The sequence below is a fragment of the Vulpes lagopus genome, chromosome 12 (genome assembly GCF_018345385.1).
Source record: "Vulpes lagopus strain Blue_001 chromosome 12, ASM1834538v1, whole genome shotgun sequence".
Taxonomy (NCBI): Eukaryota; Metazoa; Chordata; class Mammalia; order Carnivora; family Canidae; genus Vulpes; species Vulpes lagopus.
The window spans coordinates 48,524,835-48,546,593 of record NC_054835.1 but is presented as its reverse complement, the minus strand read 5'-3'; the positions used below and the strand labels follow the sequence as shown (position 1 = coordinate 48,546,593).

Below are 21,759 nucleotides of genomic sequence, written 5' to 3'. Positions count from 1 at the left end.
GGGTAGAAAGTAGAAATATAAGTGTTTTATAAGCTGTTACTTAGACTTCCTATTTGTTTGTTTGGGTTTTTGCCCCCTGATCTGTCAAAGATAGAGAAAAAAATATTTCAAAGCACCCATGACTATGTCAATTTCTCCAAGTATTCCTAACATTTTTTCATATTTAAGTATTCTTGCTTTTAGCATGAAAAATATATCCATTCATCCAGTCTATTAACTTGTATTGATGCTAATTTATATGATGGTATTATATCTTTTTTTCTAAATAAAAGACATATATTTGCATCATTTTCTAATATAATTTTCTGTAGACTAGTCACATTTTTTATAAATAGCATAAACATGGATTTTAATCAACTAATCAATATCTGCTTTTTTTTTTTACTAAAAAAATTAACCTGTTAATATTTATTACTACAGTTATATACTCTGTCTTATTTTGGACATTTCATTCTGTTTCTGCTTCTCTTCCTTTGGCAATAGCTCCTCTCAAGTTTTGCTTCATCTTCTCAAGATTTTTTTTAAATTTTATTTATTTATTCATGAGACACACAGAGAGAGAGAGAGAGAGAGAGAGAGAGAGAGAGGCAGAGACACAGGCAGAGGGAGAAGCAGGCTCCATGCAGGGAGCCCGATGTGGGACTCGATCCCGGGTCTCCAGGATCAAGCCCTAGGCTGAAGGCGGCGCTAAACCGCTGAGCCACCCAGGCTACCCTCTTCTCAAGATTTTTATGAGGATATAACGACTTGTTGATTTTAATAATGCCTATGTTTATACATTCCAAAACTATTTTAACCCACATTTCCCTAATTTTAAGAACTTTGAGTCTGCCCTTTCCGTGGCCAAGAGTTTTAGCATACTGCTCCTCTCATCCACTCACTACTCACATCTCCTTGATCTTCGTTAAAGTACTCAAGAGATTTAGATTTAAATTGTTGTTACTAAATTTGTATCTTCTACTTTATATACCTTCTTTTTTAAAAAAAAATCAACAAATCTTGGCATTCCTTCTTATAATCAGATTTGTAACAATTTGTTACATTTGTTTCTACTTCATTGGATTCCATTGTCTCCTAGTCATCCTTAAATATGATGGTTTAAGGATGTGTGGGATGTCTTTTGCTTCATCTCTGGATTGGTTGATGTATTCATACAATTTTTTTTCCAGGAAAAAAAATAAGCAATATTCATTATAAGAGCTCTAAGAATGCGTTTTTCCATTGATTTTACAAGTGAAAAACTCTTTGATATTGTATAAAATCAGGTCACAAACTTTGTTCTTCAAAACTCTGAAACATTAGTCCATTATTTTTCTAATTTCTTTGCCAGTTTCATCCTGCTTAGAAACTTGTGGGATAATCATTTTTATTTTTGAGATTCAATTCTTTTTCCAAAATGTATCCAGGTTTCATTATATTACTTTTACTTAAGATGTGTGACATCTTTTACATAGATCATGTCTTCTTATAAAGATACCACTTATCTGATTTTTGTCCTAAATTCTACTTTCGATTATCTTCAGAAGTATGCTTTTATTCAGACTGCTGAATACAATGTCTTTTTCTTACTCTACAGAAAGTTCTCACGAGTTCCATGTTGTTTGCTTGTTTTTTAATCCTTCCTTACCCATGAGTGCTGTGATCTGCTAGTATTACACCATCAGCCCCAAGTGGTGCATTCATTGAGCCAAATGTAGCTCTCATGGTCTCAGCTTCTCTCAGAAGTTGTACTGTCAGTATTAACACTTTCAAATGCCTCATTTAGACTTCTTGAGGCTAAACACTTCTTGCCAGGGGCCTCCTCCTTCAATATTTTCTGTATTCCTTTAGTGTTAAAGAGATCAGAGTTTCCTATGCAGCTCCATTGCATATTTGGACCAAATACACATTCTAGGGCCTGGGCCCTGATGCTAGTTAGCAGGGAGCTGGAAGATTTACATCCATGCAGCAGGGGCTGGTCTGCACCTTCTGGCACAAACACTCCACATGATTCCAGCTTTTGCCCTAGGCAGCGAGTAGAAGAATGGGATCTCAGAACCCCACTCGCAAAACCCAGATTCAAACAACTCAACAGGAGTGAAAATCCAAATCGAAAAAATAACAATAAGAAACGACTGCTTCAAACTAGAAACAGTACAGGGCTCAGTCATAAAACCTTCCACAGGGATGTTTCTACCCCCCAGTGTGTGCTTGGTACTCCTGAGGAAGATAACTCTGCCTGCAAAAGAGATCACAGATAAGACTGCAACATTTTTTAGAATTGAGAAAATTCAAAAATAAACCAAAAGCCCTTGAACAGAGGAGCTGATAAATGAAATGTGGTATAGTCACATGATATATTAGTGTTAAAAGGACTGCACTAAATCAACATGGATAGGGCATGGATATATAAAATTAAACATAAAAGAGCACCCTTGCACCAAGTAGTAAATAAACTCGAAGCAGCCAGTTGAAAAACAAAACAAATATAAAAGAGCAAATAAGGCATACATAAATCTGTAGTACTCACCAAAAATTACATATGCATGTAATACATACATATAGAACGTATGTGCGCATATAAGATACATGAACATTATCCATAATACAAAAGTATAAAAGAGACTGAAGTAATAACACTAAATTAATGATAGTGGCCTTCTCCTGAGTGGAGAGGAGACAGTATTGTGATTAGATATGCAGAGCAAAGCGAACTAAAGCTACATCTCTAATGTTTTCATTTAAATAAACAGGTGTTAACAATTGTTGATTCTTCATGGAGGGCACCTAGGTGTTTGTTCTATCTTTTCAAATTTTTAATTTTCTCTCAAAACTAAAAAGCATAGCACTAGACTTGTACCAGAACAGGAGACAGTCTCTGTCCTCCTGAAATGCCAGTTGCAAATAATTTGCTGTAACTGACCAACAAAACACTACTTATGGAACATGAACAAGCACAGACATGGGTAACTGGAGCCCTAGCTCTGTGGAAACTGCTCATGGGAATTTACCGAGAGGCCGATCCATGCTCCTATAGCAAGACACACACTCCTGCTATGACTATGTTTGTAGCTACGACTTTAAAATGCCTATGCTGGCATTACTTTAAGGTGAATCAAGGAATCCTGAAGGATGAAGGAGGACCCATTTCGTTCTCTGTCCAGCTCCTAGGGGGCGTCCAACTTTTACCCTCCACGAGCTACCATCAAGGAGTTGCTAGTCAGCGCCCACTTGGTGGCCAGGGTAGCACAGAGCAGGCATGCCGGAGATGTGCTCTGGGCCTCCTCCCTTCACATGCTCTGCCGGGGGAAGGGTGAGCCTGCCAGCGGAGCCCTTTCTACCAGGGCCATCCTTCTTGGCTGTTTGGGGCTACCTCCTCTTTCCAGGCTCCAGTGGAGGTGGGTATCTTCTTCTGCCAGGGCTAATATCCCTTTTTCATTCTGAATCTCTGACCCAATTGTATGGCTAATTTTGATAAAACTTTTGTTAAAAGTAAATATGTTTCTGTCATATAAAGATCAGAAATGTACCTTCCTACTGAGAGAGTGACTTTCAAAAAAGATGATACAGTGGCCTCCTCACCTGCTCTTTCATTTCGGCATAGACTTTCTCTGAGTTCAGTTCCACCTGCCGCTTAAACTCTTCCAGGGCAGCATCTGCCTGCTGGGCCTGCAACCTCTGAACTTCAGTCACACGAGTTAGCTGTTCCTCTTTTTCCCTAGAAGAGTCCAGAAAAGCTTCACAGTTGAAATGTAAAATAAAAGAACTCGGCTTGAATGAAAGAGCAATATTTAACCCTCTCTAAAATAACATTCAGATTTCAATTTTTTGATCCAAATTCTATAAAACTTCCCTTTAAAAAGTTGACAATAAAACACTTTGTCTGCAGAAAAAGAGACAAAGTGTTCTGATACCTACTTTCAAAGATTTCTTTCAAACTACTTTCAAAGATTTCCCTAAAAACAAAACCATTTAAACCCATTTATTTGCATCAACTGATGAATGGATAAACAAGATATAGTACAGTTGTACAATGGAATATTATTCAACCTTAAAAAACACTGAAGTTCTGACACATGCAAAAGCATGGGGGAGCGTCAAACATATGCTAAGTGAAAGAAGCCAGATAGGAGAGGCAGCATGTTGTATGATTCCATTTATGTGAAATACCCGAATAGATAAATGCTCAGAGACAGGAAGTAGATTAGTGGTTGCCAGGATCTGGGAGGGAGAGGGGGGACAGAGGGAATGGAGAGTGACCGCTAAGGCATACACAGTATAGTGTCTTTTCTGGTGAAGAAAATGTTCTGGAATTAGATAGTAGGGATGGCTGCACATCCTTGTGAATATACTAAAGTCTGCTGAAATGTATACTTTAAAAGGATGAATTTTATAGTATGTGAAATATATCTCAATTGAAACAAAACTACAATGTACCATTAGAATTATCTCTAATATAGCATGTCTAGCAGCAGCTGACTTGCAGGGTGACAGACACAACAGAGCAACCTGATGGCCTGAGATGTTTCTACTGCCCTCTAGTAGACTTGCCTAGTGATAACCATCTCATTTCTTTACATCTTGAACTCAAGATATATGGTCAAAAGGGTTCAACAAAATAGGAGAAATCTTTGCATACTGATAGAAGGAAAAATTCCAGGCTTTAGGTTATAAATGTATGAAAGTTAGCAATGGCTCATATTGAGTTCTGACTAGGTGCTGGGCAGTGTGCAAATATTTTTATATTATATATCTTCTCTCCTTTACTCTCATAGCAAACTTACATGAGTTTTATTATGTCCCTAGTTTTACAGAGCAGGAAAGAGTAGTTCCAAGACAATATGTTTAGTAATAGACCTAGCCAGGACCAGTCCTGGCACCCTGACCCTAGAGCTCATGCTGTTGGCTCCTATGCCATGCTGCTTTTCTGATTTTCCAGATGCCACACTTTATGGTCTGAAGGTAACCCCCTGAAGTGAGACTAGTGCTCTTCTAAAACAGGTTTCAGAGAGAGGCAAGCCCCTCCTACCATGTGGGGACACAGTGAGAAGTCACTATCTATGAACCAAGAAGAGGGTCTTCATCAGAACACAACCCTGCAGATACCCTCAATCTGGCCTTCCCAGCCTCCAGAACTGTAAGAAAACATCCCAGTTGGTAGTATTTTGTTACAGTCCCCCAAACAGACTGAGACATCGTAAGTAAGATTAACTCGGCTCACTTTCCCGAAATCCAAATGTTTACACACATATAAAACATTATCTCATTAACTGTAATACCAAAGAATGCTGGGAGATGGAGTGATTTATCTCACATAAAACAAATTTAGAGAAACATCATGATGGGGTTGGGGAGAGGGGAGACATTTCCCAAACAATGATGCTACTGTCTAAGAGATGGGCAAAAAGTAATTTGAGTGTTTTGAAATTACTCAGATCTGAGTTTTAAAACCCCTCTAAGACACTTAATAGTTTCAAGGCCTTTTAATGAGAACATATATGTTATATAAAATATAATACCAAATTTTCTCCAAAAACACTGAAAAATTTCTCAAAGCTTTAATGCAAAAATACTGATAAGAAACATTGCCACCTAGTTTCCATTTCAGTAGAATTCGCCTGTCCCTTTGTAAAGAAATGTAGCAATGCATATATAGTTTAGAGTCCCCCCTCGCCATGTTTGGATAGTATCTGAAGTAAGTAGCTCTCTGCATACAAGCTTGAAGAACATACTCCATATCCATCTTTCCTTTATTTTTCATTATATACCACTTGTGTTGACCTCTTCAAACCCACCACATATCCTTCTATCTGCAATATATGCCTGTGCAGAACAAAGCAGCTTTTCCACTGAATCCCATTTCTACATGTGTGTTTCACAGGTGGAGCCACCACTTTAATGACCTAAGGGTCTCACACTCTGCCCCAAGGATGTGTGAGGCCCTCCACAAGAGCGAAGCCATTCTAGGTCATGCTGCATACCAGATGTAGCTCCTGGTTGCTGCATTTTACAACAATGTGGTGCAGGCTTCTGGAACTCTTTTAAAAAAGCTTTTCTTTAAGTGGTTTAGTTTAGTTGAATATTCACAACAGGAAACTGGGCATCTTACTGTTCTCCATTTTTCTTCCATGTTGTTAAAATATCTTTAATGTTAACTGGATGCCAAATTCTAAGGCCTTAATGTTTTGTTTCTTTGCCTATAATGTTAATAATATTAGCTAGTAGACGATGGTGATTAATAACTGGATGTTATAATGAGACTGATTCAAGAGACATCACCACACAAAAGACTGAGCACTCTGATGGCAATGGGGAATTTTATTTTATTTTATTTTATTTTTTAAAGATTTATTTATTTATTTATTCATGAGAGAGAGAGGCAGGCACACAGGCAGAGAGGGAAGCAGGTTCCTTGCAGGGAGCCTGAGGTGGGACTCGATCACCAGACCTGGGATCACGCCCAGAGCCAAAGGCAAACACTCAACCATTGAGCCACCCAGGCATCCCAGCAATGGGGAATTTTAATTTGGTCTGGTGCATTTTCATTCTCTTGTATTAGTTTGCCCAAGAAGCAGGAAGGCTTGACTAGGGTTTCCCTGATACAAACATTGAATATTTTGTTTAAATATTCAAATATCTGAATACTAAAACAACAAATGAGAACATAAAGTCATATAAGGTATATACTGGGTACCATGTCCTAGACCTAGGTTGGCAAATGTGATGGATATTTGCCATAAAGATTTTGTCACAAATGTTTAATGGACATTTTTTCTGGTGTGATGGACCCAAATGACTGAATGGGGATGCCAAGAACTCTCTGTTGAAAGGCTTTTGAGACCAGGCTCAGAGGAAAAGTCTACTGTGGTTGGTGAATAAGGTAAGGGATTAAGGTTAGGAGGCATAAGAGCTACCTCCATGCTATCCCGGGACTACAGTGACTAATTCATTCTATGTTACTCTTTCATTTTTTAGGGCCTCTAAAAAGTACTTGAAAAGACCATTTTTATATCAGGATTATAATTTTTCGGGGTGCCTAGGTGGCTCAGTTGGTTAAGCGTCTGCCTTCAGCTCAGGTCATGATCCCAGGGTCCTGAGATTGAGCCATGCATCAGGCTCCCTGCTTAGTGAGAAACCTGCTTCTCCCTTTCCCTCCACTGCTCCCCTGCCTGTGCTCTCTCTCACTTTCACTCTCAAATAAATAAACAAAATCTTAAAAAAAAAATTACAATTTTTCAAAGGTCTACTTTGCTTGGTCAGTCTTCTTAAACAAAAGAAACTACATTAAACACTATTTGAAAACTTTAAAAACTTATTCATCATATAATTTAAAAATTATGCACCATTACTTAGCCAAAAGAAAATTTTGCTAACACATCTTATAAAATATATGACCAGTATCTGAAATATCCATTCTGTTCTATGAATGCTAAAATTCTGTTTCTTTTGCATTTTTTGCCCAAATATTCACATTAGCCATTTAGTTAATGTAAGGACTTTAAATTAAATTGGGAAAATATTTTCTCTGTATCATTTTATTCTTATTCTCAAATTTAGTCATTTACTTTCATAACTAACTTACAGCCACATAAATCAAAGTCATAAACTTTACCTATAACCAGGTATATATTACAAATAGTATTAAAAATAGTTAAAATAAAACCTATGTAGTAATGCACATTACTTTTAATTGATAATTTCTATTGCTATTTACAAATAGAAAAATTGTTGTATATTAAATAGCAAGCATAGGGAAATGAGGAAATCTACCAACTAGGCTCCAGTCCCACCACACCTGCCAGTAGTAAAGCTAAATATCAAAAAAGGCCTCACTCAATGTAAATCACTATTCTGTCTAGATCAACATGACAAACATATCGAACTTCACTAATATTTAGGAAGCTTCTCAACATAAATAAAATATCTGTCTTAGTTTAAAGAGATGATATTCATTTTAACAAGAGATGCATTTTAATTTCTATCAAAGTAATGAAATGGAAGTGAAAACTTTCAGCATCTGAAAAGAGAAAGGTCTACCTCTCACTAAGAACAGTATTCTTTTTACCATGATTCCGAATTGTGTCCTGTAAGAACCAAAAAAAATAAAAGACTTTGAAGATTATTTTTTCCAGTGGAACTAGTTGTGGGGTCGAGTAAAACTGCCATCACTCAAATGCCTTAAAGCAGGGCCTCCATGAAGATAAAAAGGTGGGAAGAAAATTTGCTTTTTAGTTCTGATTTATTTATAAAATGCTGTAAATTTTCCTCATCTGAGAATATAAAGCATAAAGAAAAAAGAAGCTGCATTCTTATACAACCACAAGCCAGCTCAGATTAAAGGATGTTCTGAAGTACATGATTATTCCAAAAAGGCAATAAAACGTAGGAGACTAATAGACTACAATTTAGTATTTCTTGAGCTTTACAAGCTAACATTTATATGTACAGGCCAACCTTAATTTGAAAATCTTCCCTTTGCACATTTCTGTACCAGCACTTTTGATAATGATGGCAGTGATCCAACATATATTTATAAGGCTTCACATTACAGGATACTTCATTTGCTGCCAGCATGGCATCTCCACTGGAAACTCCAAGAAAAACAAAACAAAACAAAACAAAAAAACTTCAAACAAATCTGAAAAACAGCTAGAAGAGTCTCCATTCCCTTTCCAGCTGGGCTGGAAAACAAGACTTCTGAGCAGCTATATCATCAACGTCCAAGGCTTCTGATTGGTACTCGAGGTGATTGGAGTCAGTCAGTCAAAAATCTGAAGATACAATTGACTTAAAAGGTTCTAAAAATAATACCTTGCACTATGCATGATAAATTAAGGAACTTTGGCCTCTTCTTCACATGACTGCTAAGACTTGAGGGTCTCTGCTAAATTCTTATAAAAAAATGGTAAACACTGTGAACATCTAAACATTTGATACTTCAAGAGTCAGAAAGAATGTGCAATAAATTGAAAATTAGTATTCCTCTCCATATTGGAAAGATGACAATAATCCTCATTTGATCTACAGAATCAACACAATCCCTGTCAAAATCCCAGATGATATTTTGCAGAAATAGACAAATGGGCCCTACAATTCATATGGAAATGCAAGGTACACAGAATTGGCAAAACAATCTTGAAAAAGAAGAACAAAGTTGGAGAACTCACATTTCCTGATTTCAAAACTTGTATTACAAAGCTAGATTAATCAAAACAGTGTGCTACTGGCATAAGAAAAGACATATAAATCAATGGAATAGGATTAAGATTCCAGAAATAAACCCTTACATCGATGATCAGTGGGCTTTTGGCAAGGGTGCCAAGACAATTTGATGGCAAAAGAACAGTCTGTACAACAAATGGTGCTGGGACAACCGGATATCCATTTACCCAAAAGAATAAAGTTGGATTCTTTCTTTACACAATACACAAAAAGTAACTCAAGATAAACCACAGACCAAAATGTAAGACTAAAAATATGAAGCTCTTAGAAGAACACAGGAGTAAATTTTGGTGACCTTGAGCTAAGCAAAGCTTTCTTAGATATAACACGAGAAGCATAAACAAGAAAATAAAATACAGATAAACAGCAAATTTTAAAAACATGTGCTCCCAGGATATCATCAAAAGTGAAAAGGAATCAAAAGTAAATAGGAGAAAATACTTTCCAGTCATTTATCTGAAAAGGTACTTGTATCAAGAACACATAAACAACACTTACAAATAATAGTTTAACAAACAAACAAAAAAAAGAACATAATTTAAAAACAAGTGAAGAATCTGGATAGAGGTTTCTCCAAAGAAGATATACAGTTGCCCATAAGCATATGAAAGGCCATTCAATATTAGTAATCCAAAAAATGCAATTCAAAACCACAATGTTATCATTATCATACAACCTCTAGTATGGCTGTAATCAAAAGACAGATAGGAACAAGTGTTACTTGTTTTGTTTTGTTCTGGTTTGCATTTACCCTGCTTTATTTTAGCTTCTTGAATCACCCCAATCTCCCTTATTAAAATATTTTTTGCCTCTATTACTCTCTGCCCTTTACTTCTGACTCAAATAGCATTTATACAGTGTGATTATCCTACAAGTCACTACAGCTCATTTTTTTAAAGTACATTTTTCTCTTTGTCCTCAGATTGGCTGATTCCTATTGATTTATCTTCATGTTCACTGAATCTTCTTGTCCTCCATTCTGTTATTATATTTAGACCAATTTTAAATGTCAAATGCTGTGTTTTTCACTGTTTTTCTGTTGAGATTTCCCAATTTCTCACTGATTACTAATTTTTCTTAATGTCCTTGAGTGCAACTATAATAGCTACCCTACATTTTTTATCTGCTAAGCCCAGCATCTAATACATCCTGAGGTGGTCGCCAATGATTATTTTCTCGAGAATAAATAGGTTATGTTACCTATTTCTTCATATGTCAAGTAATTTTGGCTTATCATCTTTACAAATGAGACATTGTAGAGAGTGTGGATTCTGTTATTTTCCTCTGAAACAGTACTAATGGTTAATTTTAATTTTTGCTTTTAGCAGGCAGTTAACTTGGTTGAATTCAAACATAAATCCTTGACATCGTTATGGCTTTGCAACTATATTTTTTTTAATATGTTAGACATATTTTTTAAAGATTTTATTTATTTATTCATGAGAGACACACAGAGAGAGAGGCAGAAGTGCAGGCAGAGGGAGAAGCAGGCTCCACGCAGGGAGCCCAATGTGGGACTCTATCCCAGAACTCCAGGATCATGCCCTGAGCTGAAGGCAGTCGCTCAACCACTGAACCACCCAGGCATCCCATTAGACATATTGCTAAATCAGTAAATGTAGCTTACCTACAAAAAAAATTAAAATAAATTTTTAAAAAACCCTCTAAATTCTGTTTCCTCTATAAGTGACAAAAGTTCATATATAAGTTCAGTTCTTTTAGTCTTACCCTGGGCTGCTTAGAGTCTTTCTCCAACCATGCATGTTTCAGAGATCAGTCAGAAATATGGACCAAGATTAGACAAAGAATTCTGGGCTTCCTACCTCTGCTTGCTTGTTCACTTATTTCCCAGGTGTCTCTCCATCTTAGTTTGCTAGTGGTTGCCCCATTCTTTCATCTGGTTCTTCAAGCACTAAGATCACAGGTATCTACCCAATTCCAAATGTCCCACAGGCACCAAATGTAGAAGTAAAAGCTATAAAAATAGAAGACACCTTTCCTTCTTCTAAGTATGTACTCCCTTCCACTAACTCTGTCTTTATTTTTTCTCCAGGGCCATCAGGTAGTTGCACTTTGTATTTTGTACAGAGCTTCTATTCGTGGTAGGATTAGTCTGATAGGAGCTTACTTGGCCATAATATATAAACTGGAATCCCCCCTTCTTTGTTGTTTTGACTGGCAGATTACTATTCATTCTTAGGGGGTTCAAATGCCAATTCTTTGGATAGAATTGCTAGCTACTTCTCTTGCCTTGTCAACACTTTTTATATACTGCCACTATAGCATTTTTCTTTTTCCAGGAGGGTCATAGTTTTATTGCTGGGTTTCAGGGAAGGGGCTCAAATCCACCCAATCCCCCTCACGTTGGCCACCAAGTCCTCCATGGTTTCCACCTTGACACTAGCTGTACGCAGGGGCAGGTCCTCCACACTAATCAAGGACAGCTTGGAGGTCAGGTCCACACCCAGGTCTCCAGACTTGATGACCTCAATCTTCTTCTTGACTTTCATGATGTTGGGCAATGTGGCACAGCAGGTTCATTGAGCCGCAAGTCTGTCATCACCACAGCAAGCAGCTTCAGGCAGGTGCAGGGTCTCCAGGCCCCTCTCAATCTCTACTCCACTTTCACCTTGTCCCTTCCAGTGTCACCTGGGAAGTGAATGTGCCCTGTGGCCAGTCTAGAAATCCAGCTGTCATCTGCCCTGTCTGGTTACAATTATAGCATCTTATATGTACTATACAAGGGTTAATTTATATATTTATCTTTTCTAGGATAATGAAATCTCTTTGAGCCTAGAGGAATGGAGGATATGAGGATACAACTGTGTTTTCCTCATATTCATATATATACCTTGAAGATACTACATGTATAGAGTAATTCATTATTTGTTTCATAAATTCATATTATATCATCTAGATAGAATCAGCAAAACCATGGAACCTAACAAATTTCTCAGCCTTAGCACTACTGACATTTCTGTTTGGATAATTCTTTACCATGGGGAAGACCTGTCCTGTGCATCATGATATGTTTAGCAGTATCCCTGGCCTCTACTCACTATATCCCAGTGACAATGTCCCATCCCCAATTCTGACATCCCAAAAATGTCCATAGACACACCAATATGCCCTCAAAGGGCAAAATCATGCCTGACTGAGGACCACTAGGCCGGAAAGTATGGTTCTTTATAAAATTCCATGGAATGAAAGAAGCCTTAGGTATCATTTGGCTTCTGGGTGTTGATTTTTTTAAAAAAGATTTTATTTACTTATTCATTAGAGATACAGAGAGAGAAGCAGAGACATAGGCAGAGGGAGAAGCAGGATCCTCGAGGGGAGCCTGATGTGGGACTCTGGGACCACGCCCTGAGCCAAAGGCAGAGACTCAGCCACTGAGCCACCAAAGCATCCCTGGGTGTTTGATTTTCAAACAAGGTTTAGGATATTGGTAATTGGGAATAACCTGAAAAAACAATTCCCATCCAATTTCTTTGAGAATTCAATGCCATACAATGCTTATAAATGACTATAATGGCTCCACCATCAGGAATTTGTTTGTTCCTACAGCATGTGCCTCATAGGTGTTTTTGACCTGGAGAGAGAAGATTCAGATAACCCTAAACTGATGATGATCATGATCATGATCATGATGATATGCTTGTGTAGCTCTTTGTAGTTTGAGTTTTTGCATGTATTTTCCCAACTAAGTATATATTTCTCTTTTTTTAAGATTTTATTTATTTATTTGAGAAAGAGAGCATGACTGAAGAGAGGGGCAGGTGGAGAGGGAGAGGGACAAGCAGACTCTCTACTGAGTGGGGAGCCTGACATGGGGCTCAACTGATCAGGTCATGGGATCGTGACCTGAGCTGAAGTCAGATGCTTAACCAACTGAGCCACCCAGTGGCCCCTAGGTATGTATTTCTAATGGAAAAATTTGAAGAGGAAGCAAAAAACAGTAAGGGGGAAAACTGATAACCATAATTAATTAAGAATATACTCTGTATGGTAATTGTACTTAACATGTATAGATTTTTCAGTGTCAAGGAGGGACTATTTTGTAATTATCTAGTTGGACTGATACCACAGTTTGTTCCTTTAGTTTATCAAATGACCTTTGAAAGGTAGCAGAGGAGAGTAAATTCAGATATCAAAGGGAATAATTAAGTCTTAAAAAGGCAAACTCTGAAAGGCAAACTGAACGATATCCAAAAATACCAAGTGAAGGAATAGTTCATATCTGAACAAGAGAATGGTAGTAGCTAAAAAGTTCTTGTTGCAGAGAATGAAAGGGTGATTGTTGAGATTATCACCATTACAGACATGCTATAGGACAGAGGAAATTCATTAATGAAGTCCATGGAGCTATATATGAAAGTGGCTTGGTCTATCAGTTTCCCCATAGCTGCTGTAACAAATTAGCACGTACTCAATAGTCTAAAACAAGAGGAATTTATTTTTTCTCAGTCTGAGGCCAAAAGTCTAAAATCAAGGTGTCAGCAGCACTGTACTCCCTCTGGAGGCTCTTAGGGGAGAATTCATTTCCTGGCACTTGCAATTTCTGGAGACTGTTGGCATCCTTGGCTTGTGACTATATCTCTCTCTGATCCATCTTCACATGACCTTTTCTGTGTCCCTTCTCCACAGTGTCTCTCTTATAAAGATGCTCAAGATTGGTTTTAGGACCCACCTAGACAATCTCATCTCAAGATCTTTAACTCAGTTATAGCTGCAGAGGTCCTCTTTTCAAATAAGAACATTTACAAGTTCTGAGGATTAGGATATGGACATATCTTTTTGGAGGCCACAAATCAGCCCACTACACATGGGTTGATAAGGTACAGTCTTTTTTCTGTTTTGGGGGCTTCAATACTTAGCTCTAGCTTGAACTTCTGCTCATCTCTGGAACACAAGTCTTTACTTCAAACACACTGTTGAGTGGTCCTCAATTCTCCTGCAGGAACCCCAGTGAGGAACTCAACCCCGGGAACCCAGGATCACGACCCAAGTCAAAGGCAGATGCTCAACCACTTAGCCACCCAGGCTTCCCATAAAATCACTATCTTGAAGAGATATCTGCACCTCCATGTTCATTGTGGTGCTGCTGTTCACAATAGCCAAAACATGAAAACAACCTCAGTGTCCATCAACAAATGAATGGATAAAGAAAACAGGATACACACACATAGTGCAATATTATTCAGCAATAAAGAAGAAGGAAATGCTGCCAGTTGCAAAACCATGGGTGGACCTTGAGAGCACTATGCTAAGTGAAAAGTCAGGCAGGAAAAAGACAATTACTGCATGATCTCACTATTTCTGTAGTCTAAAAATACCAAACTCAGAGACAGAGAGTAGATTGGTGATTGCCAGTGGAGGTGTTGGCGGAGTGGAAAAAAATGGGTGAAAGTGTTCAAAGAGTACAAACTTCCATTACAAGATAAATAGGTTCTGGTAATGTGATGTACAGTAAAGTTAACAATACTGAACTGTATGTATGTTTGAAAATTGCTCAGAGAGTGAATCTTAAACAATTGTCACCACAAAAAATTTTTAACTATATGAGGGGATACACGTGTTAACCAACCTTATTGTGGTAATTGTTCTGCAGAATATACATATAACAAATCATTACATTGTATACCTTAAATTTCATGTCATATATGTCAATTATATCTTAATAAAGCTGGGGGGGAAGAGCCAATTTAGGAGGAAACATCACACCGTTATGCCTTGATAAGATGCATCCACATCTTATTATGCTTGGGTAAACTAGCCTCCTTGAGCTTACCTTCATTAATCCACTCTAAGAGATATGTATGGGAAATGATGATATATCTTCAGAAGGAGACAGAGTCATTTCTCCTATCAGTGATACCAATTCTAATATCCAACAAAGTGGATCAGGTGATTTAGTCTGAAACAGTACTGATGTGGTAGGCTGAACCATGGCTCCCCAGAGATATTCATATCCTAATCTCTAGAACCTGTGGATATGCTACCTTATATAGCAAAAGGCACTTTGGAGATGTGATTAAGTTAAAAAGATTTGAGATGGAGCAATTATTCTGGATTATCTTGCTAGGCCTCAAATGGAACCATAAGGTCCTTAAAAGAGAGAAGGAAGAAGGTCAATGGAGAGACAAGGCAATATGAGAGAGTAATCAATGACAAAAACAATGTGATTCAAGGTCACAAACCAAGCAACGAAGACAGCCTCCAGAAAACGGAAAAAGCAAGGAACAGATTCTTTCCTAAAACCTCCCAGCAAAAACCAGTCCTAACAAATCTTGATCTTGGGCCCTAAGTTTTATTTTGACTTCTGATCTCCCGTACCATAAAATAATAAATTTGAACTGTGTTAAGACACTCTATTACATGGCAGTGACAGGAAATGATAACTAACAAAAATACTGTATTTTCAAAACTTAGAACATATAAAGGGCTCTCTGAAGTACTTAATATATAATATTTGTAATTGCCTTAACAATGCTGTATGGACAAAAAAAATAAGTTGAGAATTCAACAAATTTAACAATAAGTTGAGAATTAAACAAATTTAAAAGTTAAATCAGGCAAAGAATCCATAGGTTAAATTTTGTTATAGCCTTTGAATGTTTAAAGTTTTCATGTTTGCTCTGTTAACTGACTCCTTCTAGATAATATCACCAGGTTAAAAAAAAAAAAACTAAGAGCCAAATTATTTCTACCCAAAGGTCATATTTACATTCAATAGTGGTAAACTTGGATGAGATAGGACTCAGGGTAAAACTGTCCAAAGACTATTCAGTTAGTTCTAGGTATTTCCCTTGACCAAGACGCATCTCCCCAAATACGCAAACTCTAAGTGTGGTTAAGTGCAGGGAATCAGTATGGTTAGGAACTAAAATTTCTGGAGATCAACAAACAACTACTAAGACTTGCAAAAGGAAGAAGTGACCAAAGAAAGTTTTAGTTTTTTTTAAAGTAAGTTCATAAGACTAGAAGCTGGCATAGAAAAGTAGTGTGCAATGGATAATGAGGAATGAGGTGCTGTTGAAAACTTCAAGGCACCCCAGGGATTATGAAAGACTGAAGGAGAAAGCCAATTCACAGCTAAGGTACTTTTATAGAATCGTTTTAAGGCTCTATACGGAAATGAAGCTGCCAAACATTCATGTGCTCTTGATATCAAAGATACATATCACAATTTTGAAACCTAGTATGGGTGTGCATGGTGCTAGTCCAATTCAAAATACACAAGGACAGGGGTGCTTGGCTGGTTCTGTCAGTAGAGCATGTGACTCTTGATCTCAGTGTCATGGGTTTGAGCCCCATATTGGGTGTAGAGATTACATAAAATAAAATAAAATCTTTAAAAAAAAAAATAGCCAGGGATGCCTGGGTGGCTCGGTGGTTGAGCGTCTTCCTTTGGCTCAGAGCATGATCCCGGGGTCCTGGGATCAAGCCCCACATTGGGCTCCCTGCATGGAGCCTGCTTCTCCCTCTGCCTGTGTCTCTGCCTCTCTCTCTCTCCCTCTCTCTCTCAATCTGTCTCTCATGAATAAATAAAATCTTTCTAAAAATTAGTCAAAAACAGAAGGACAGAGCTTGCTTTGGCTACACATATACTAAAATTGGGATGATACAGAGATTAGGATGGCTGCTGTGCAAGGATGACATGCAAAACACACAAAGTGCTTTCCTGAGTCATAGAATAGGACACATATAAGATAATCATAATCACTGAGGCCTAAAAACAGAGTATAAATGTATTTCTAAGGATAACAAAATTATGTTTAAAATGTCCATAGCAAATCTGAGAAGACTTTTCCATTCTTCTTCCTTAAAGAATATATTATTTTGAGTTTACAACAGAGTCATTCAATCTTTTATTAACTCATTCATCAAAACTTGGTTAAAGACCTATAGCCACATGAGAAACCGGTCTTTCTAAGAAGATGCCATAAGGTAAAGGAAAAAAAAATATTTAAATACCAAATATTTTAACAGAGGTTTAAACACAGGGTCTTGAAAAACAGAAGGTGAGGGTTCAGAGAGTTTTCACACTACTCCATTCAATGGAAGAGATGGATCTGTAGGAAACATATCTCTACTGTAGGAATCTCCATCCTTTTATGGTGAATCAGAACAACCTTTTTAGAAACCACTCAGTGGCAAGTGGGCTTACATACAGCAATACTCAAAGTAGAACAGAGAACCACAATCCTGGCTCAAATATGACAGCATGGATATATCTATGGGCAAATATGCAATAAGGCTATGAAACTATGATGCTCCAGTACTAAACCAGCTAGAGATTTTTCTCTTAATATTAGGGGAAATACTCAAAAAGGGTATGATAACAGTATAAAGTACTATGAAACTTTTCTGACAAGGACATTGTACTGTCAATAACTTAGGCTTCCCCAGTAGGCTATGCTCCTAGAGCCAGCCTCCAGTCTTGACCACGATGATTGGTTTTGAAGCATATTACCTATGAATAAGAAGGAGGACTCTTCTTAAGCTATCCAAAAATATCTTACAAACATATGAATTTCAGCTAGGAGGTCCAGAAATTCCTTGTTTTTTATTTTTTATTTATTTTTTAAAGAAGATTTTATTTATTCATTCATGAGAGACACAGAGAGAGAGAGAGAGAGGCAGAGACACAGGCAGAGGGAGAATTAGGCTTCATGCAGCGAGCCCGACGTGGGACTCGATCCCAGGAATCCAGGATCACACCCTGGGCTGCAGGTGGTGCTAAACCGCTAAGCCACCTGGGCTGCCCTCCACTGGATGTGAATCATGATTCAAGAGAACTTACTCTGGCATCAACCTCCTACACTGTATTTTAAGAAAACCAGTTGTGTTCTAGGAGCTGAGGCAAGGGTCCTGGCAGCAAATTTTGAGACCTACTTGGTCAGATACTGCACAAAACCAAGAAGTATAAAAATGGATTCTATCTTAGAAAAACGTACAATCTAAGGAGAAAAAGAAAATGCAAGAAAAAAATGTGACAAATTCTAAGTGCTATGGGAATATGACAAATGGGAAGAGTCAGTGAGAGTCTGTACAAGAAAACTAGTCTCAGAAGATCAGAAGATTTTTGTGTAAAGTATAAAATAAAGCAATGTAGGTAAATGTGATGACATGTTTACGTAGTTTAAAGTTTTACATAATAATTTTGTGCTAAACTAACTTCTGCCTACAATATAGGCCTATAAATAAGTGAAAAGAATTCTACCCCAGCAAATAGAAGAGCAATTGAAATATTCATAATAAAATAAGAAAACTTTGAGAAAATGATCTTTAAAGATAAGACAGTTACAGTGAAGAGTGAAGAAACATTCCTTCAGAATCTTTAAACTTCAAAAAAATCCCCAATCTAATGTTTCCTTTTATGTTTCCTCTATTTACGAAAGTACTGATTAAAAGTTCCATGTATAAATTATTCATCATACATGCAAAGCTCCGTACATACCAACCAATACAGTTTACTTTACAGGCAGTCATGTATCAGTAAATAAGAAGAGATACGTTCATCTGATAAAATGACAAAGCCTAAAATACATTGAAATAGGTGCAGAACCATTTCTTGTTACTAGGGAGAGGAAAAAGGCAATGTGAAGCCATTCAAGCAGAATAATAAGTAAACCAAAGCCAGATCAAAGGAATACAGAAGAAAGACTGAAACGTGAAGTTGAAATATTTATTTCCTTCAAAACATTATCCATGCCTTGTCCCTGGGCAGTTCAATATTTCAAAGTAGCTGGAAAATATTCTCACTTACATTCATCACTATGCACAAGTAAATCAAATTTTAAGTAGGCAAATTTTCTGTTTATTTACCAAACATAAATGTAATATTTATCATTGAGAAAAGTTTTTCTGCTTATAAGAAATGATTTTTAAATAATGTGAAATAATTTTAAAGTCATAATAGACACTTTTCAGTACTTCCAGTGGATGAAGCTGCTACAAATTATAACATTCATGGTGTAACCATCATTTTTAATGTCTTCACAAATGATAAAACAGGGTGAACATTTTTTGAGTGTTCATTATCCTCATTGGTTTAGAGCAATTCATTTATTATTTCATTTCATTTTTATACTGATAAGAAAGTTATCTTTTACTATTTTTCACAAATGAAAACAAGGAGTTAAATGATTTGTCCAAGTGTTCACAGTCAATGACAGAATGAGAAATTAAAGCAGCCCATCTGACTTCAAAGTCCAAAGTTGCATCCAATACAGAAAAGAAGACTCTATACTATTTTCATTATGTTAAAAGCTACACAGGTGATCCCTGGGTGGCTCAGCAGTTTGGCGCCTGCCTTCAGCCCAGGGCATGATCCTGGAGTCTCGGGATCAAGTCCCATGTCCAGCTCCCTGCAAGGAGCCTGCTTCTCCCTCTGCTGTGTCTCTGCTTCTCTCTCTCTGTGTCTTTCATGAATAAATAAATAAAAATCTTTAAAAAAAATAAATAAAAGCTACACAATATGAACATAATAATACGAGCAAACAAGGTCCAGGGGAATTCACTGTGCCTAAGGTAAAATAGAAAAGTTTTCACAAAGGGCAGGTCATTTGTTTGGTAAGATCATCACTAAGAATGTATAAGAGGTGTAACTAACATATATACATATATGTTAACTATATATATTAAAATGTGTACGTATTTGTAAAATACATATTTGTATTTGATATTTGTAAAATATCTTTTATTTTCCTCCTTACCATCACACTTTCCATGAAAAGAGGAATCTCCATCAGAAGATTCTTACTTATTTCAAGAGGAAGATGAATACAGTAGAGGTAAGAGATTTCTAAAGATAACGTTTTGTTTCAGATATAATAAAATATGCAACCATTTTTGCTGAATATAAAAAGCACATGCTCTATTAATAAGTGCATAAAAGTGTGGTAGCTGGAGAAACCAATCTTTATTTATAAACATAAATACCCATGTTTCACTGACCATTTCTCCCTACCTCATACTACATTTTTCCAAAGGCCCCAGTGATTATCTTATATGTGCTCAGCAATAAGTGTAGTCACTGTTAATCTGCTACCATGTGGCATTCATTAATTCATTACCATTAATATGTTAAGCACCCATTATGTGCCAGGCACCTCACTAGATGTTAAGAAAACATCACTGAATGAATTACACCCAGTTCCCGTGCTAAGGGAGCTTTCAGTCTAGCAAAGAAAAAAAAAGACATTGAATTAATACAAATGAGAACAATGAGGATTCAATTCAATGACCAAAAAAGAAATATGGAGTATTTAGGGTTTGTGTAACAGGGTGAAAAACCTTCATTAGGAATTAGGATGAAAGGAAGTAATGTTAAAGTTAATTGAATTTATATGTCAATTATACTTCAATAGAAAATAACATTTTTTTAAATGACAAAAAAGAAGTTAACTGAAGGGTGAGGACTCCATAAATGAAACTGCAGGGTAAAGGGTATTATTCTAGCACAAAGGATAACAAATGGAGAAGCTGCAAGAGGGGAAGACTGTGGTTAAACAGGGAAGGGCACAGAGGCCAGGATGACAACACAGGGAACAGAAGGAAAAGGGCCTGTGATGAAGCTGAAAAGTACCTTGTCATACCGATATTCTAAAGACAGAACTTTTGTAGCTTTGTAGAAAAACTACAATGTCCAAGATGAAAAATATAATGGATGGGATTACAGTCACTGCTAAAAAAAAGATTCATGAACTTGAAGACTTAGTAGTGGAAAACTAACCAAAACGAAGTACAAAAAGAAAAACAGAATAAAAAAAAAAGAAGAAGAAGAACCAAAGCTCTGGTGACAATTCTCAGCAACCTAATATATGTGTATTTAGAGTCCTTAAAAAAAAAGAGAGAGACGGGAACAGAAAAATATTTGAAGAAATCATGGCCAAAAGCTTTTCAAATTTAATTAAAATTATAAATCTAAAGATCCCAAATTCAAAGAACTCCAAGCATAAGATGAATAAAACTACAAGAAGGCACATCATATTCAATTTGCCCCAAAACCAGTGACAAAGGAAAAAAGAATCTTGAAAATAGTCAGAAAAAAGACATGTTATAGAAGAACAAAAGTAGATGTCTGGTGGAAGCAATGCAAGCAAGAAGACAATTTGGCAACATCTTTAAATTGCTGACAAGTTGGAGCTATGCCATGAAGGCAAGAACAATTCAGTATTAGATAATCTAATAATATGTTTAATAACTACTAGATTACCTAATCCCAAAATGACCAATAAAATTGATAATCTTCCAGCCAGACTGACTGGGAAAGAGAGACAATACAAATTAACAACATTACAAATGAGAGAGATTCCGTCACTATAGATTCTACACATATTACAAGGATAAGAAGGCAGTCTTACGAAAGAAAGAGAAAAATGTTTAATCCATACTTCCCAGCCCAAACAAAATTAACTTAAAAAATAGATCACAATCCTAAATGTAAAACCTGGAACTATAAACTTCCAGAAGAAAAGTTCTGTGATCTGAGATTAGGAAAGGATTTCTTAGTTGTGAACCCAACAGCACAATCTGTGAAAGAACTAACAA

At 36.8% G+C, this 21,759-nt stretch overlaps 1 protein-coding gene and 1 non-coding gene across 2 annotated transcripts in view; one reads left to right on the top strand and one right to left on the bottom strand.

The window, feature by feature from the left end:
- The window catches only part of CEP112 (centrosomal protein 112), a 398,072-nt gene that overhangs the window by 240,404 nt on the left and 135,909 nt on the right, over positions 1-21,759 (bottom strand). Inside the window, exon 18 of the mRNA XM_041725032.1 lies at positions 3,562-3,697. Within this exon, the coding sequence (XP_041580966.1) occupies positions 3,562-3,697 (136 nt within the window). The remainder of the gene's footprint in view (positions 1-3,561; positions 3,698-21,759) is intronic.
- On the top strand, positions 16,790-16,892 carry LOC121474331. Its single transcript, XR_005983343.1, has one exon. It is a non-coding gene; the product is annotated as a U6 spliceosomal RNA (small nuclear RNA).